General features: G+C 45.4%; 1 protein-coding gene across 4 annotated transcripts in view; it reads right to left on the bottom strand.

Moving 5' to 3' along the window:
• LOC135517792 (nipped-B-like protein) overlaps positions 1-19,077 on the bottom strand; it is a 49,381-nt gene that overhangs the window by 6,019 nt on the left and 24,285 nt on the right. Inside the window, exons 5-34 of one of the 4 annotated variants that reach the window (XM_064942393.1) lie at positions 17,704-17,815; positions 17,409-17,563; positions 16,404-16,538; positions 15,859-16,004; positions 15,580-15,670; positions 14,656-15,180; positions 13,200-14,504; positions 12,668-12,847; positions 12,312-12,503; positions 11,798-11,866; positions 11,617-11,706; positions 11,291-11,391; positions 11,100-11,186; positions 10,766-10,997; positions 10,300-10,451; positions 10,134-10,214; positions 9,393-9,493; positions 9,113-9,245; positions 8,935-9,017; positions 8,389-8,521; positions 7,345-7,488; positions 7,150-7,236; positions 6,830-7,053; positions 6,512-6,614; positions 6,300-6,398; positions 1,592-1,738; positions 890-1,024; positions 653-751; positions 469-522; positions 90-198 (exon numbers count right to left, since the gene is read on the bottom strand). In XM_064942393.1, the coding sequence (XP_064798465.1) occupies positions 90-198; positions 469-522; positions 653-751; positions 890-1,024; positions 1,592-1,738; positions 6,300-6,398; positions 6,512-6,614; positions 6,830-7,053; positions 7,150-7,236; positions 7,345-7,488; positions 8,389-8,521; positions 8,935-9,017; positions 9,113-9,245; positions 9,393-9,493; positions 10,134-10,214; positions 10,300-10,451; positions 10,766-10,997; positions 11,100-11,186; positions 11,291-11,391; positions 11,617-11,706; positions 11,798-11,866; positions 12,312-12,503; positions 12,668-12,847; positions 13,200-14,504; positions 14,656-15,180; positions 15,580-15,670; positions 15,859-16,004; positions 16,404-16,538; positions 17,409-17,563; positions 17,704-17,815 (5,304 nt within the window). The remainder of the gene's footprint in view (positions 1-89; positions 199-468; positions 523-652; positions 752-889; positions 1,025-1,591; positions 1,739-6,299; positions 6,399-6,511; positions 6,615-6,829; positions 7,054-7,149; positions 7,237-7,344; positions 7,489-8,388; positions 8,522-8,934; positions 9,018-9,112; positions 9,246-9,392; positions 9,494-10,133; positions 10,215-10,299; positions 10,452-10,765; positions 10,998-11,099; positions 11,187-11,290; positions 11,392-11,616; positions 11,707-11,797; positions 11,867-12,311; positions 12,504-12,667; positions 12,848-13,199; positions 14,505-14,655; positions 15,181-15,579; positions 15,671-15,858; positions 16,005-16,403; positions 16,539-17,408; positions 17,564-17,703; positions 17,816-19,077) is intronic. The other 3 variants (XM_064942394.1, XM_064942395.1, XM_064942396.1) reach the window with 3 other exon arrangements.

The raw sequence follows: 19,077 nt of genomic DNA, 5'->3' as shown, positions 1-19,077 counted from the left end.
GGACTTTCTATCATATCATAAATCAACAGTACATTGATGTGTCAGGATAAATGGCGATTCGCAATCTAAACTGTGAGTGACCTCCATACCAGCGAGAGACTCTTCGTATTTGAGGATGTGTTCCACTAGATTGTCCACCAGCTGAACGCAGGCCTTTCTGGCTGGTTTATAGGAAGCATCTTCCTCAGTCTTCAGCAGCTAAGTAAGGGGGAGGTTTTGAGGTGAGGCACACAACGTAAATCTTTCGGGAACCTGTTTGTAACAGCTCTCACAAGAGAAAAGTGATATATATGAACAAGTCACAGTAGACCTGCAGTAAACAGCATAACTTCCCCCTGTGCTTAAAACTTTCCACGTCCACGAATAAATGGGACAACAATGAACCTGAGCCAATGCGAAAAAAGTTCTGAATGTGACTCGAGGTCAACTACCACCACGTAACACACGACGACAACTGGAAATACTCACGTTTTGAAGCAGCTGCTCAAACCAGTCATAGCCTGTATCTTTGCATGCAGACACCTAGGAAAGATGATGTCATCAGGTCAAGACATGTCGAACAGGCAACCCTCAAATACAGACTGAGATGTACATTGGAAAGTTATTTGACAGTTTGATAGTTGTGTACTCAGCTTTGAGCCCTGGAACTCACCACGTCTGTGATGTTGAGGATCTTACGGGTCATGGCGTCTTTATCGTGATTGGGTGTAGGGGTGAACCAGAGTTTCTGGAAGGTCTCATTCACAAGTTTCTGAAGAAGAAGGTGGAGCAAACTTTGACATTTGCACACAAATGCGCACACGATGACAGGTAACGTTCTGCAGCCCTGTGAAGTATCCATCCGCAAATGAAACACAGACATTTATTATAGACGCAGACGGATACACACCTTGATGCCCTCCTCGTCGTTGACCCTGCGGATCATCTTGACACACATCTCAGTGATCTTGTTGAAGGTGGGTTGCTCCAGACAGATGTCTCTCAAGATCTTGATCACCCTCTTCCTCACACTGATACCCGTGTCCTAGAAACAAGAGGGGTGCAATGAGGTCAGATGGGAATGCAACATCCACCATATATTTACACATATTCACTCCAGGGCTACCTCTGCTTTACAAGCGATCATGATATATATTATCGAAAATAAATTAAACAAATAAATAATGTCATATTAACAAAACGACAATGAGTTACTTTCGTTGAGTCGAGGAGAAATGATAGCTGTTCAAATGCATTGTGTTTACGTTTGAGAAGCCTGCAGTTCTCCAGCAGAGCCCTGGGTGGCAGTGTGGAGAAAATAATATTACCTTAGGTGAACTTTTACACTTGGAATGAACTCTCAGCTAGAGGTGGGAAGTGTCATCGGCCCAGTTCCATTTCTCACTACTCTGTCTCAGCTGATGCCTTCTCATTCTCCTAGAAAAGGCTCTGAGCCGTGTTATCCTCTTTAACAGCTTGTTTGCACATAGCTCAAAGAGTTGCACTTCACAGCTGTGTTTAGGGTGTCACGCTGTGACTCTGTATCTGTGCATAAAGATGTGTGATAGTCTGCTTGCTCAGGTGTGTATTATGGCGCGCGCGTGTTCGTTACCAGTATTCTCTCGATCAGCATGTCGTAGTACTGCTCTGTGAGTTGGGGTCTGCTCAGCACAAAGCGTCCCAGCAGCTCCACTGCAGCCTCGCGAACACTGGTGGAGTTGTCCATCAGACGACCATGGACCCCGCGCTGCATGTCCAACTGATGAGAGGAGAGGATGAGGACTGAGGAGACACTTATGCACAGACAAACAGGTATATACAGAGAGATCCTCACTGAACTTCTGGAGAGAGTTTGCTGCACTGAAAGTAAAGGGGCTGAATAATTTTGCACGCCCAATTTTTCAGTTTTTGATTTGTTAAAAAAGTTTGAAATATCCAATAAATGTCGTTCCACTTCATGATTGTGTCCCACTTGTTGTTGATTCTTCACAAAAAAATACAGTTTTATATCTTTATGTTTGAAGCCTGAAATGTGGCAAAAGGTCGCAAAGTTCAAGGGGGCCGAATACTTTCGCAAGGCACTGTATATAGGTATATAATTCACCCCCCTTGACATTTTTTCCTATTTTGTTGCCTTATACCTGGAATTAAAATTGTTTTTTTGGGGGGGGTTTGTATCATTTGATTTACACAACATGCCTACGACTTTGATGCAAAATATTTTTTATTGTGAAACAAACAAGAAATATGACACACACACAAAAAAAAACCATACATAACTATTCACCCTCCCAAAGTCAATACTTTGTACAGCAACCTTTTGCAGCAATTACAGCTGCAAGTCTCTTGGGGCATGACTCTATAAGCTTGGCACATCTTGCCCATTCTTCAAGGCAAAACTGCTCCAACTCCTTCAAGTTGGATGGGTTCTGCTGGTGTACAGCAATCTTTTAAGTTAAACCACAGATTCTCAATTGGATTGAGGTCTGGGCTTTGACTAGGCCATTCCAAGACATTTTATTTTTAAATGTTTTATTTCATCTTAATTTCAAAAGGGAGAACTACTTGAGAACAAGTTCTTATTTACAACTGCGACCTGGCCAAGATAAAGCATAGCAGTGTGAACAGACAACAACACAGAGTTACACATGGAGTAAAAAATAAACAAGTCAAAAACACAGTAGAAAAAAAAGAGTCTATATACATTGTGTGCAAAAGGCATGAGGAGGTAGGCGAATAATTACAATTTTGCAGATTAACATTGGAGTGATAAATGATCAGATGGTCATGTACAGGTAGAGATATTGGTGTGCAAAAGAGCATAAAAGTAAATAAATATAAACAGTATGGGGATGAGGTAGGTAAAGTGGGTGGGCTATTTACCGATAGACTATGTACAGCTGCAGCGATCGGTTCGCTGCTCAGATAGCAGATCTTTGAAGTTGGTGAGGGAGATAAAAGTCTCCAACTTCAGCAATTTTTGCAATTCGTTCCAGTCACAGGCGGCAGAGAACTGGAACGAAAGGTCGGCCAAATGAGGTGGTGGCTTTAGGGATGATCAGTGAGATACAACCGGCTGGAGCACATGCTACGGGTGGGTGTTGCCATCGTGACCAGTGAACTGAGATAAGGCGGAGCTTTACCTAGCATGGACTTGTAGATGACCTGGAGCCAGTGGGTCTGGCGACGAATATGTAGCGAGGGCCAGCCGACTAGAGCATACAGGTCGCAGTGGTGGGTGGTATAAGGTGCTTTAGTAACAAAACGGATGGCACTGTGATAAACTGCATCCAGTTTGCTGAGTAGAGTATTGGAAGCTATTTTGTAGATGACGTCGCCGAAGTCGAGGATCGGTAGGATAGTCAGTTTTACTAGGGTAAGTTTGGCGGTGTGAGTGAAGGAGGCTTTGTTGCGGAATAGAAAGCCGACTCTAGATTTGATTTTAGATTGGAGATGTTTGATATGAGTCTGGAAGGAGAGTTTACAGTCTAGCCAGACACCTAGGTACTTATAGTTGTCCACATATTCTAGGTCGGAACCATCCAGGGTGGTGATGCTAGTCGGGCGTGCGGGTGCAGGCAGCGAACGGTTGAAAAGCTTGCATTTGGTTTTACTAGCATTGAAGAGAGTTGGAGACCACGAAAGGAGTGTTGTATGGCGTTGAAGCTCGTTTGGAGGTTAGATAGCACAGTGTCCAAGGAAGGCCCGGAAGTATACAGAATGGTGTCGTCTGCGTAGAAGTGGATCAGGGAATCGCCCGCAGCAAGAACAACATCATTGATATATACAAAGAAAAGAGTCGGCCCGAGAATTGAACCCTGTGGCGCCTAAACGTTTCCCCTTACCTTCTTATGGCTGCAGGGGCGGTATTGAGTAGCTTGGACGAAAAGTGCCCAGAGTAAACGGCCTGCTCCTCAGTCCCAGTTGCTAATATATGCATATTATTATTAGTATTGGATAGAAAACACTCTGAAGTTTCTAAAACTGTTTGAATGATGTCTGTTTGTATAACATAACTCATATGGCAGGCAAAACCTGAGAAGAAATCCAAACAGAAAGTGGGAAATCTGAGGTTGTTCGATTTTCGAACCCAGCCCCTATTGAATACACAGTGGGATATTGGCTATGTTGCACTTCCTAAGGCTTCCACTAGATGTCAACCGTCTTTAGAAACTTGAATGAGGCTTCTACTGTGTTGTGGAGCCGGATGGGAGCTGTTTGAGTCAGTGGTCCGGCAGAGAGCCAAGTCCTGGTCACGAACATTTCACATAGCGACCTGCGTTCCATTGCTTCTCTACAGACATATGAATTCTCCGGTTGGAACGTTATTGAAGATTTATGATAACAACATCCTAAAGATTGACAAGTTTCTTCGACCTGTAATATAACCTTCTGAAGTTTTCGTCCGACGTTCGGCTGTACCTGCACGAGTGTTTGGATTTGTGTACTAAAACGCGCTAACAAAAGTAGCTACTTGGACATAAATAATGGACATTATCGAACAAATCAAGCATTTATTGTGGAACTAGGATTCCTGGGAGTGCATTCTGATGAAGATCGTCAAAGGTAAGGGATTATTTATAATGTTATTTCTGTTGACTCCAACATGGCGGAAAATTGTATTTTTTTCTGAGCGCCTTCTCAGATTATTGCATGGTTTGCTTTTTCCGTAAAGTTTTTTTTAAATCTGTCACAGCGGTTGCATTAAGGAGAGGTATATCTATATTTCCATGTATAACAATTGTATTTATCAACATTTATAATGAGTATTTCTGTAAAATGATGTGGCTCTCTGCAATATCACCGGATGTTTTTGGAACTAGTGAACGTAACGCGCCAATGTATACTGAGATTTTTTTTTATATAAATATGAACTTTATCAAACAAAACATACGTGTAACATGAAGTCCTATGAGTGTCATCTGATGGAAATCATCAAAGGTTAGTGATTCATTTTATCTCCATTTGTGTTTTTTTGACTCCTCTCTTTGGCTGGAAAAATAGCTGAATTACTCTGTGAGTTGGTGGTGACATAATCGTTTGTGGTGCTTTCGGTGTAAAGCCTATTTAAAATCGGACACTGTGGTGGGATTAACAACAAGATTACCTTTAAAACGGTATAAGATACATATATGTTTGAGGAATTCTAATTATGAGATTTCTGTTGTTTTGAATTTGGCGCCCTGCACTTTCACTGGCTGTTGTCATATCGATCCTGTTAACGGGATTGCAGCTCTAAGAAGTTGTAAACCATTTGAGTGTTGCTTTAACAGAATGCTTTGGGTCATTGTCCTACTGGAAGGTGAACCTCCGTTCCAGTCTCAAATCTCTTTAAGACTGGAACACATTTCCCTTAAGAATTTCCCTGTATTTAGCGCCATCCATCATTCCTTAAATTCTGACCAATTTCCCAGTCCCTGCCAATGAAAAACATCCCCTCAGCATGATGCTGCCACCACCATGCTTCACTGTGACATAGCGTTTTCCTTGATGGCCAAAATACTCAATTTTAGTCTCATCTGACCAGAGTACCCCTTCTTCCATATGTTTGGAGAGTCTCCCGCATGCCTTTTGGCAAACACCAAACATGTTTGCTCATTTTTTCTTGAAGCAATGGCTTTTTTTCTGACCACTCTTCCGTAAAGCCCAGCTCTGTGGAGTGTACAGCTTCAACTGGTCCTATGGACAGATACTTTGATCTCCGCATCTCCTTCAGGGTTATCTTTGGACTCTTTGTTGCCTCTCTGATTAATGCCCTCCTCCTTTTTTGATAATGGATTTAAATGGTGTTCAAAGTTTCTGATATTTTTTTATAACCTAACCCTGATCTTTACCTCTCCACAACTTTATCCATGACCTGTTTGGAGAGCTTCTTGGTTTTCGTGGTGCCCCTTACTTAGTGGTGTTGCAGACTCTGGGACCTTTCAGAACAGGTATATACTGAGATCATGTGACAGGTTATGTGACACTTAGATTGCACACAGGTGGACTTTATTTAATTAATTATGTGACTTCTGAAGGTAATTGGTTGCACCAGATCTTATTTAGGAGCTTCATAGGAAAGGGGTATGAATACATATGCACGCCCCACTTTTCGTTTTTTTTTTTTTTTTTCAGAATTATTTGAAACAAATTCTTTTTTTCATTTCACTTCACCAATTTGGACTATTTTGTGTATGTCCATTACATGAAATCCAACTAAAAATCCATTTGGATTACAGGTTGCAATGCAACAAAATAGGAAAAATGCCAAGGGGGATGAATACTTTTGCAAGGCACTGCAGGTAGATCAGTTTTCGTGTTGGGTAGAGCAGACTCACCCTGGCTAGAATACTGGGGTCTACAGCCACCACCTCAGACAAACACTTCATGGCTTTAGTTCTGACAGCTATGGCACTCTCCCCCAGCACTCTCAGGATCTGTTTGAGAGGAGAGAACAGAGATCCATTCTTTACCAACCATACACAAAGCACCAAGTTTACCATATGCTGGTTCACAACACCCAGGAATTAAACAAAATCCACCCTCTTACCTGTGTTAAATAAATATCGAAGCTCTGCGCAAACGGCCTCATAGAGGCCAAATATCTGACAATCAGGCAGGAGTCGTCATAGTCCACAGTGTCAGAGTTCATCCTGTGGGGGAAAAAGACACAGGCCAACATTGAGGATGAGCCACATTTACACTTGAGTCATTTAGTAGACACTCTTACCCAGAGTGACTTACAGGACAAATTAGGATTAAGTGCCTTGCTCAAGTGCTCAACGACAGGTTTTTCACCAAGTCGGCAAAGGGAAGCGACCCAGCAATCTTCCGGTTACTGAGTGGGACAGCGAGGGTTGAGTCCTACCTCAGTGTGCTGAACTGCGAGGGCGCGGTCTTGATGATGTTGCGGAGGTACTTCTTGCGGGCCTCAGCTCTCTGCATGATCTCGCCAGTGCTCTCGATGTCCTTGGCGTGGTGCTGGCCTTCAGAAGAGTCCTCGTCCCCTCGCTGGTTCTGAGACTTCATGGCCTTTTCTGTCTCTGTCAACGTGTCCCTGAACCACTGAGCTATGTAGAACTTCCTGGCAAACTGAGGAGCAGCAGCAGAAATTAAGAGTTACACCTCCCATCTGACATGTAAGTAACGGGCAGTTATTACCACGGTATGTGCATTAAACACACTCACAACTAGAGATGGATCCGTCTCTGCGTTCTCATCCATGTAGGCCAGCAGGGCTTTCTGTAGCTGCTGGGTCTCATCATTGCCTTGGGTCTGGTTTGGAAATACAGCAAGAACATTGAGGATGAGGTTGAGCATTGTCATGGTCAACCTAAAAATGTGTGCGTGTTCAGATTGTTCTGTGTTTGACTGAACGTTTACCTCTTTGAGGATGCGGTCAATGGAGCGCTGGTCCATCTGGCTGGTGACTGCGTCTTTGCGCAGGCGGGCAGCGACCGTGCCCAGGTAGTCAAGCGATGCCACCCTCAGAGCCATCTCCGTCTGCTTATTACTGAACTGGTGCACCTGGAACAGTGGATAGGGAGAAGAGTGTCATTCAGGCTGTTCTTTTCTCCCCACAACAGCAAAGAACTCACCAGAGTATGGACGGGCATTTTAAATAACGTAACTATTTTGGGGGGGATATCCAGATAGTAGAACTACATGCGTTTTTAAATGTGTTGTGTTTTTAACCTGAGCTTCTGCTACAGCAGCGGGCTGGGGAGTGACTGGTTTGTGAGACGGAGAGAGAGACCAGTAAAGTAGCAACGCCATAACACGCTAGACAAACTTGTAACGGTTGCCATAGCTTATATCTATCTGACAGTGTATGTCTAGACTGCATCAAATCAATGTAGAGATGTAGATAACTAGCTACTTGAGGCTATAATATGCCGCGCTCCCCCATCCTAGTCAACAAATAACAACAACTCCATTCAGATGAAACAACAGCCTACCTGTCGGTTGTAGCCCAAGCCTTCTCATTTAGCAAACTTTTTATTCCGTCATTTTTTATAAAATGTTGGAATGCTTAGAGATCTCTCACTTCACTTGCTATACATGGAACCTCTGCTGCTTTGAATGGCCGACAAAAAACAAGCAGCTACACGCGTGAAACGCTACCGGTATGTCGTAAAAAAATGTCATTAAGAATTTCAAGTATCATGGTACTATATATCCTTGAATGGAACAATGTCACATAGACAATAACATTTTGACAAAGCCTTTTCATTGTTAAAATAGTCCTATATTATTTTCTTATTTTTAGGATTACTCACAAGTTATCCAATACTAATGTATGTTCGGATATCTGGATAAACGTGCCCATCCCTATACCAGAGGAGTCCTATGTGCTTTTTATCTCTTCTGTTAGTCAATAACTGATCGATTTAGCCGAATCTTTGTTTGTATGACGGATGGACTCACCAGTAGACGTCCCAGCAGACTGAGGAGAAGCTCTGAAGCTGGCCATTCTGGTTTGTTCACCGTAGACAGCAGGTCCTGGACAAAGTTCTCAAACAGCGGCCGGTAGTCCTCCTCTCCCTGCTTACTGCCACACCTGAAACACAGACAGAGGGAGGTTTGATCGAAGAGCTTACAGTATCATAACAGATATCTTACGCCATCTTCTTTTACCCCTTTTTCTCCCCAATTTCGTGATATCCAATTGGTAGTTACAGACTTGTCCCATCGCTGCAACTCCCGTACAGACTCGGCAAAGGCCGAGAGCCACGCGTCCCCCGAGACACGACCCCGCCAAGCCGCACTGCTTCTTGACACACTACTCGCTTCACCCGGAAGCCAATCGCACCAATGTGTCAGAGGAAACACTGTACAGCTGGTGGCTGTACACTGTACAGCCACTAGCACTGCGATGCAGTGCCTTAGACTGCTGTGCCACTCGGGAGGCCACACCGTCTTCTCATAACAGTTAGGATGTAGTTTGATTTTGAGAATGAGAGATCAACTTACTTCTTTAGGAAGACGGACAGGAAGTTCTGAGCTGCTCTCATGGCCGTCTCATAAGAGTTAGTGATCAGGACATCTTGATCCACCTGGGAAAATAATACAAACTAAATACGGAAGTCTTTGGCTGAGAATTCTGTCGAATCATCACTAGCCCAGGTAGTACATGGCATCTCTAACGTACCTTCTTGTTGTACTCATCATCGTGACTGTCCCTGTTGCTGGGGAGGTGCACCACACACTGGATGAGCTGAAGCACCAGAGCTGTGACCATCTGGATGTACATGGGCTCCCCATCCTTATCACTGCTGTTCAGCCTAGGGACACACACATGGACAAAGAAACACGGACAAAGCAGATAAACACGCTGAAAAGAACCAGAAAAGCATTTGAAAAATAAGGACTGTTTCTTGAGAACTACGACATGGTCTCTCGTGGCGCATGTTCTCTACAGGTACAGTTACCTGAAGTTCCTGAGGCTGCGTTTGCTGGTGGGTAATCTGGCCAGAGAGGTGAAGATCTCTTCCAGGATGAGCTGCCTGTGCTTCTCATAGCGAGAGAACACCTAAGGGAGATCAGGAGAAAAGGCTCATCATCAGAGTCACACACACTCTATACACACACACACACACACACACACACACATTGTAATATTGTAAAGATTATATTGTACATTTGTAATAATAGAGTAATCATGTATTGTATGAGGAATTGTTTTATTTGATGTAATTGTTCTAATCCTGTTTGGACCCCAGGAAGTGTAGCTGCTGCCTTGGCAGCCGCTAATGGGGATCCTAATAAATACAAATAAATGAAAGAGTTACCCTGACATAGCTATACATAATACATACACAATGAAAGGAAATATATTCTAGAACAAATCCAGACTCCATGGGAACCCTGGTTTGAAGCACCACATCAAGAGCAACCTTGGCACTGCTATACAAGGGCTGTATGGATGCACAATAAAGGGAAGTGTATTTATATTGACTCTGTACCGGTACCCCCCTGTATATAGCCCCGCTATTATTTACTGCTGCTCCTAAATTATTTGTTATTCTTAGCTCTTACTTATTGGGGGATTTTCGTGAAACTACATTGTTGGCTTAGGGCTTGTAAGTAAGCATTTCACTGTAAGGTCTACCTACACCTGCTGTATTCGGCACATGTGACAACTCAATGGGAACCCTGTTTTGGATTCTTACCGCGGTCACTAGTTTGATGGCACACAGCTGGAGCTCACTGACACTCTCCACAAAGAATGGAGTGATGCCCATGGAGGAGACCTGAGGTAAGGAGAGATGGGTCACAAGGTGAGCATGGGGTCAGAGGGCATGACCCCCAGGGATAGCACTAGGAGCCGAGTCTCACCTGTAGGATGGTGGTGTCCGTCAACAGCTGGATCTCCAGGAGCTCAGAGATGTTGCTGACGATGTCACACACCTTGTTGTAGAGCATGATGATCACCCTCTGCTTGTGTGTGGAGCTTTTAGCTCTCTTAGCCCTGGAGCTCAGATAGCCACCTGGGTGGGAGATGGGAGGAGAGACCGTGAGAAAATCAGTTAACAGGGAATGTAGAGCAAAAACCCTCTCCACAGTCAGTTATGCAGGAATATGCATAACAGTGGCGCCGGTAGTTCAGAGACGGACCACACTGCCTTGAATATACACACTATGCTTATTCTTTACATTAACTGTCTTTCAAACGTTCTGGGTGCTCTGGTCTTGAACAGTGTATCAAGACTGTGACTGGACATTTATATGGCCTGTTCTCGCCACATTATGCTATGGCTTTGCTCCAATTGCTTTGAGAGTAAGGTGGGTTTATGGTGCTGACCTCCATGAGGGTTCACTCTGTAGACAGGGTCATACTGAGGGTAGAGGGTGTTCTGCAGGTGAAACTTGGTGTACTGCAGCACCCTCTCAATCACGTCCTCGATGTACACCGCCTTGGGCATGCGGGACGACGTCATTATGTTGAGGGCCGTCAGACAGGCGTCTGCAGACTTGGTCACGCGCTCCATGATGAGGTCACGCCACAGCCGCTCCTCGTCTTCTGCGTCTGCGTCCTGTTGGGACAGAGAGGGAAGACGTTCAGACAAGTGGAACTTGCTTTTTAAGTCAGGAGGAGACAATCTGTGTCCGGGAAACCATATGAGAGGACAACTTACATGGTTCATCAGTGTGGAGAGCTTGGAACCGTCCTGAATGTTCTTCTCCAGGATGTTCAGGACCTTCACCAACTTATCAGATGGAAGCTATGGATGAGACAGATGAGAAAATACATAACAGAATACCGTATCCAATTTAGGACTGACAAAAAGACTGACATCACCCTGCATCCAGTGTTCCCCTTTCTTACCCTGAAGGTGATGCCCATGGCCTTGATCTTAGCAGATTCGCTGCCCAGCTCGCTCAGCTGGTGTTTCCCCAGCAGAAGCTCCTGTGGGATCTCATCATCATCTGTTGACAAGAGTTCTGGAGTTAGAGGAAGCAGTTCTGTCACCGTCATTTGTCACTGAACATTACTACGGCCGAAATCGAATTACATTTGGAAAATAATTCCAACAATCACAAGGTTATCTGTCCCATCCTTGGTAGAAGGTATTAAAAACACCGACTCAAACCGCTGAGGATAAAAAATAAATAAAAAAACACCTGTAAAAGTAGATCATGAATAATGCATACCCATGGCGTTGAAGTCAATGTCCTCCAAGCTCTCCAGAATGTTGTCCACACTGGCTGAGAACCTCTTGAAAGTGGAGGAGTCCATCAGTTCTGTTGAGTAAACACAGAGAAAGTGAGTAACCTGCGTTAATGGGACAAAAGTCATACAACAAAGACACGGCTGAAGTTAGGACAAAATTACCTTCTGGTGTCAGCTTGGGCTCGTATGACTTCCTCTTCTTCTGTTTCTCCTTCTTCATCTTTCTGGCAACTGGACAGGATAGATGCATGTTCGAAAAATACATTGGACAGCAACAACTTACCTAGTTAAATATTACTACAGATCTAAGATCTTAATTTGAACGATATAGTCTAAGCAAAATAATCATGCAGCAACAGGATTTGAATGTTTAGTCCGTAATGTTGCTTGATCGGCGGTTAGGCTATTTGCTGGCCAAAAGTAGGCTGTGTGAAAAGTGCAATACTGTTAATATAACAATGTGTTCGTGGTGGTTTTCAGTGAATTCGCGTAAACTACAAAGCTCAGCAACAAAAGGGTGATCAAATGATGATCTTACATCTCATCCTATGCATTTTTTTTTACCCTTGCATCTAATGCCCAGGTATAGCCTGCTGGCTTAAACTCTTCAGACAGTGGAAAAGATAACCATTGACGCACATGCTGGATGGTCAGTCGAAGACGGCGCCAGACTTACGGTCACTCATGCTGGGTGGTGGGGATTCCTCATCCGATTCCTCTGGGCTGCGTTCTCGGTAGCGCCTGCCAGATCCCTTGCGCCGCTCCTGGGAGCCCCAACTACTCCTCCGGTGCTCTCCTGAGCCTCTCCTCTCCCGCTCATCAGGCATCCACGTCTTTTCTCGCTCCTTCTTGTGACGCTTCCGTGCAGCTGCAGGGAGAGAAAGAAGGAGCAACACGTCGCAGGATGTTGCTTTAATCATCAGGGGTATGTTATCAACCATTAGCCCGCACTACTGGGATTGGAATGAACACAGTTTTGGATATGGCTGTGGGGGGGGGGGGGGGGAGACAGCAATGTTGTGTGACACTCACACTCCGTCACAGAGTCGTCGTCTGAGTCGTCGGAGTCGACTTCGGCGTACTTGGGCTTCTCGTTGACGGTGCTGCGCTTGCGTTTGTTCATCTTCACTCTCTCACACAGTGGCATGGTGGACTCTATCTCAGCAATGAGATGAGGAGGCAGTTCTTTCAACACTGATTCATCAAGACCTCCTAAGGAGAGGTCACCCAGTCATCTATTAGCCCTGGTATGAAAGGGCTAAATACACTAACAACGACACATTACGCGCCACAATTAAAACCAGTAGTGTCTTGTATACAGGATCATTAGCAAGGCCTCATGACCAAATCAAATCAACCCCAAAATAAATCAGAATCCCTTCAAGGGGAGTAAAATACAGTACGTGATTCTGTGCTGCTAGTGGATCAATGTGCAAAGTAATTAAAACTCAAAGTTCTCAAATTAAGTAAAAAACACATGATGTCAAAACCATAGTTAAACCTTAACTTCACCCACACAATAAGCTGACCGAGTCAGTCACGCAGACAGCAGAATGTCTCTTACCTTTCCCAGACTTCTCATGTGAGTGTCTGCTCTTGGAGGACTTGGAGCCACGTGCGTTCCTGTCCTCCCTTTCCCTGATGATTTTCTGCACCTCGTCGATGCTGAGTTTCTGCAGCACCACAACAGGTTTGGCTCCTGTCTTCATCTCCTCTACCAGTCCCAGTCGCTCCAGCTTGACCCGGGGCTCGCTCCAGCCCTCCATTACAGGCCCCAGACCAGACCCAGGCTTCCTCATCTCAGCTGCCAACACATGCCCATCCTTATCCCGCTTCATCTTGGGAATCACAAAGTTCTTAAAGACTCCAGACTTTACCCCCCCTAGCAGGTAGGCAGGGAACTCCTGTTTGCTTTCAACAGGTTGCTGTTGCTGCTTGGAGTCCTGTCGGTTCCTGCTGCCGTCCCCACTCCTCTTCTCCTCCCCGCTCCTCCTCTCCTCTTTATTAGGGGGTTTGAGGTTGGGGCATGGCCGGTCAGTCCTCTGGCGCCCACTGGGGTCCACCCCCCCTCGGCCCTCCTGCTTAACCCGCGGGCTCTCTGGCCTGGAGCGCTGCTCTGGAGACCGGCGGTCCCGTGGTTCCCCTGCCTCTGTCCTGTGTTTCCTCTCCCTGTCTTTATCCGCCCGCTCCCTCTCTCTGTCCCGTCCATGTTTGGAGTCGTGTTCCCCCCTGCTGGACTTGCTGGGGGTTTCTGGCCTGCGGATACGGGATGGGTCGCTGTCCCGAGACCTCTCTTCCCTGTGACCAGAGTCTGAGCGGCCCTCGTGCCGTTGTCGTGGCGTGTCAGGAATCCTGCTGTCAGGTCGGGCCTTGCCATTGTCAGGTTTTCCATCGTGTCTGTGTTTGGACGAGTCTCTTCTGTTTTCGTGCTTGTGTTTAGGGGTCTCCGGTCGGCCGTCGGGGCCCAGCTTCTTGGGGGTGTCGGCGCGCTGCTTGATGACTTCTGGCCGGCCGTCTGCAGTCTGTAGTCGCTCTCCATCCGTCTTGGACTTTAGCCGCAGGACTCCGGTAGAGTCGGAGCCTTCCTCTGGACCCAGGCGTTCCTCGGGCCAGCGCCGGGCCTCCACGGCTGGGGTGGGGGTGCCCATGTTCACCTCTGGCTGCCCGTCAGCTCTGCCTGCTTGCTGCAGGTCGATGCTGACCATTAGAGCTGGCCGGCTGGCACCATTACTGGCTGCACTAGCCTCCTGGGGTGCCAACTTGCTGCCAACATTGCCCCCTCCCACGCCAGGCTGAGTTGCCCCCGCTGTCCCACCAGCACCAGGCTCTTGGGGATACGAGTCCTGCTTCCGCTTCTTCAGTGGCTTGTCTACAATGAGGAAACCATGGGTAAGGAAATTGACAGACACCCACAACTATCAAGTTCTTTCTCCCATCTCTCTTTATTAAGTGAAAAATATTGCCAGTATGTGATAAATCAGTAAGTGTAAAACTAGATGAAGCAAGATGTGCACACTCACCTTTATCCTGAACCTCTTTGGAGCAGCGCTCCCTTTCTATGAGCGTCTCTCGTTCTATCCTCTCGATCTCAGCGAGAGCGTCCATCTCAGCATCGTCGTACACAGCTCCGCTGATCACCCCTATTGCCTGTTTGGTGTTCTGGAGCACAGGGACCTGCTGGTAGCCTGACTGCTCCCCCTGGCCCGGGGCTAACCTGTGGGAAGGGTCCTGCTGCGTCCGGGAGAACTGCAGGCTGTTGTAGGCCAGGTCAGTGTCCTGGTCCTCTACCCCGGATAGGAGCTCTCCGGACTGGTCCAACTCAGAGGACTTCACCCGGGACAGTTTGAGGGTCAGCTTGGTGGAGTCTTTAGAGGGAGAGCTAACAATGTCGTACATGGCAGCTTTTTCCAACTGCTCTTTCTCCTCTTTAGTTAGCTTCTTCTGCTTCTTCTTGTGGTCAGGAGAGTCCAGGAGGAGGTCGGGAGCGGCGTCACGGGGGGGAGCATAAGGTGGAGGGGATTGCAGAATGAGGCCAGGTCGTGACCCTGCCAAAACCAAAAAGGTGAGTTGATTTTTTAACAAGGACTTTTTTCAGCAGTGGTGGCAAAGTCAGCTTGGTGGGGGAGCTCAAACGTTATTTAAAAAAATCTATGGGGGACCCATGGCATTTTTTAAAATTTTACATTCTCCTTCTGGAGATTTGTTTGAGTGATTATTAGTTCTCAAATAGGATCTTATTTAAATATATATAGCTCCTTTATCTATTCTACATATTTAGACATCTGGTATAAGTTTACACTGAAAACGTTTTACCAACTTTTTTGTAATCATTATTTGAAGTGGTGGGCAGCGGCTACTAAAAGAATATAGGAGAAACACTGCTTGGCATAGAATAAGTAGGTTGACTCGTGATTTCCAGCCCACAGCATGACCATGCATAATACCTTTTGGGGTCCCTTCGCTGCCCACAGGGGAAGAAATAGACTGGGGCGATCGGAGCGGGAAGGAGGCATTTCTCATGGAAGGATCACTCTCCTAGGGAAAACACATGTCACATAAGTATCTATATTTCAGATCATTAAAGCAGCAATGGTGGATACAACAAATACATTCAGGCAGTGTACAAGCAATGAGGATCCACGTGAGGAAACTGAATTTCATGTCAAAATAGTCTCTTTGCGAGGTAGAGTTTCATTTTTGTATGAATCATTTCTTTTGTTTACCTCATTCCCTAGTCTGTGGACTATGTTCATGTAATCTTCGTTCGAGCCATGTCTGGCATTGTGATTGGCTGAGTTGCTTGAAATTTGCCCGGAGACCTTGTTGTCGTGGATGTTCCGCATGCTAGCAGGAACCACGGGACTGGCAACTGAACCGACACAGACAGACACCCAAATAAATCTCAGATACAATCAATCAATAGTTTAACTGCCTTCCAGCTAAGCCAAAACCCATATTCAACCACTGGTTCACCTGTAAATCTTGTTTAAAAGCTGGAATGAATGCAAATAAACAAGACATAAAACGACAAAACAAAAGAAAGAAAACATGAAATATTATGCCAATGTACAGAAATCTTGCAGCAAGTGTGCATCGCAAACCAACACTGCATCCTGTATTGTTACACATAGAGTTTGCATCGACAGAACATGGATATTTGGTGCTGCAAATAATAAGGCACAGACACATGAGCCGATGGGTCACAGCTTGGAGGTGATGGGGCAGGATTGCGGATGTTTGACATGATGTCCCCAGGTGACTCCCGTACCTAAGGTTGGGGTGGAGGGGTTCTGGTGGGGGGAGGCCTGGGGCTGGGTCTGCACCTCTAGGCAGGGCTGCACAGGCCTCTTGGGGCTTCCTGAATAAGAGGGTGCAGCCGGAACGACAGGGGAACCATGCAGCTCTACGACCACAGAACATCAACACAACACACCAGGGTAAACCATGGGTATATATCCATGTTATTTTGACTCGTTATTGTTATTCATTATGCACTGTGTATCTACTCCCTGTTTCACTATTTCTACTTTAATCTTCAACTCTGCATTGTTGGAAAAGAGCCTGTAAGTAAACATGTCATTGTTGTTTATGAAGCATGTGACAAATACAATTTGGTCTGTTGGTTAAAGTGTGTTGGTTCAACACAGAATCAACATCCTGACATACAGCACCAGTCAACAGTTTGGACACACCTACTCATTCAAGGGTTTATCTTTATTTGGATTATTTCCTACATTGTAGACTAATAGTGAAGACATCAAAACTATGAAATAACACATATGGAATCATGTAGTGAGCAAAAAAGTGTAAAACAAGTCCCATAGGGCGGCGCACAATTGTCCCAGCGTCGTCCGGGTTAGGGTTTGGCCAGTGTAGGGTGTCATTGTAAATAACAAGTATGACTGCCTTGCCTAGTTAAATCAAATAAAAATGTAAAAGCTGGTTGAGAGAATGCCAAGAGTGTGCAAAGCTGTCATCAAGGCAAAGGATGGCTACTTTGAAGAATCTCAAATATAAAATATATTTTGATTTGTTTCCCACTTTTTTGTTCACTACACGATCCCATATGTGTCATTTCACAGTTTTGATGTCTTCTCTATTATTCTACAATGTAGAAAATAGCAACAATAAAGAAAAACCCTTGAACGTGTAAGTATCTCCAAACGTTTGACTGGTACTGTACATAAAAGTTAGGTACAGTACGGTTACCTGAAAATCAGTTTTGTAGTTTTCATGCATCATTTCCCTATACAACACAGAGGTGCAGTCTCACCTTGCTGGATCTGTTGGTGCTGAGAATAGCTGGGGGGATGAGGGTACTGCTGCATGTAACTTGCAGGGCTTTGGGGGGCGTAAGGGCTAGACACAGGGCTGTTCTGCTGGGGCGTGAACCTAGCGCCAGACCCCATCTGTGGAGATGCAAAGCGACTGTAGAGGCAGAGGATGAGAAGAACATGTCAATTCCAAGGGAACTTGTAACTCTCAAAAGCTGACAGGAGTCTTGAATGAACCATCAGAGCACCCACTGTACCATTACACCAAATTGAATGAGAAATGTATCGTTATACCTAGAAGGGCTGTGTGAGATAGTGGATTGCTGGTAGTTTGTCGACGCCGGACTCCCATGCATGGAATTCTGGGACATCTTGTACTGCGGCATTATTGGCTGCTGCATTATATCTTTAAGGTGAAAAGAAGAAGTGATTAAAGAGGAATAGAGAAGGCCAGTGCACAGCACCAGTACGGAGGCAACCTCCAGGCCAAAGCAGAGGGGTCCTGTTTATGTCAGTGGGAGACAGAAGACCTCACTCAAAGAACTATTAAGCTACTTCGGGAGCGAGACTGCATGAGATCACTTTCTGATCCTCACTCAGTTCTCTGGTGGGTTGACAAAATGCATTTCTTTACAAAACACTAGTATTTAAGAGTTCTGGGGAGTGCAGGAGATTACAGTAACAGAACAGTTTTCACAGAGTGTACGACAAAGTCCAATAAACACATTGCACGATTCACTGTTGAATACAACAGCACAGCGTCAGGCCAGAGGTTTGGGAGACATTTCACTGGAGGACATGCAAATGGCCGGGGTCACTTAGCCAGCAGAGATGACACAGGATACAAGTCTGTGTCATCATCATAACACACTTAGCTTGCCTAATCAAGGTCCTTAACCAAACATTAACACACAAAAAACTGCTTGGGAAAACAGAGCATGACAGGGACAGTGATAAGCTATTTCAATTATCTGGATTATGAATGCAACAGCAGCTAGGGAAGAGGTTAGCAAACTCATTTGCATGTGTACTATGGATAACAAACTGTCTCAGACATGACGAGGTTCCAAGTCTTGCGCTGTATCCCAATCTCAGCACAGCACTACACAGTACCGAGGAATCCCTACTGGCACCAGCCTCAACCATCTGTGCAGACACCACTTTCCCCCTATAGCACCAGCAACTAGACACCAGTTTGTCACCAGTTTCAGTCACTGACTGAAATGGCTTCTTGATCTGCCCATAGATCACAGAGCAATTAAATGTTTTATCAACTATACTCAAGGCCATAAGTACACCAAATCAAATCTATTTATATAGCCCTTCTTACACCAGCTGATATCTCAAAGTGCTGTACAGAAACCCAGCCTTAAACCCCAAACAGCAAGCAATGCAGGTGTAGAAGCACGGTGGCTAGGAAAAACTCCCTAGAAAGGCCAAAACCTAGGAAGAAACCTGGAGAGGAACCAGGTTATGAGGGGTGGCCAACACATACCACAAGCTCTTTCCAAGCTACAAGTACAGCGCTAACTCTAAAAATCACCCAAGACAACAAAACTTGCCTTGCAATGCCTCAAAACGCTGTTTTGACCCAGAAAACACAATTGACCCAGGAAGTATTACTCAGGTCAACAAATCAAGTCCATAAGAAGAAGGGACACAGTCAGT

Source organism: Oncorhynchus masou, chromosome 28 (assembly GCF_036934945.1).
Source record: "Oncorhynchus masou masou isolate Uvic2021 chromosome 28, UVic_Omas_1.1, whole genome shotgun sequence".
Lineage (NCBI taxonomy): Eukaryota > Metazoa > Chordata > Actinopteri > Salmoniformes > Salmonidae > Oncorhynchus > Oncorhynchus masou.
The sequence above is the reverse complement of the archived record's forward strand: the minus strand, read 5'-3'. Positions and strand labels throughout refer to the sequence as shown.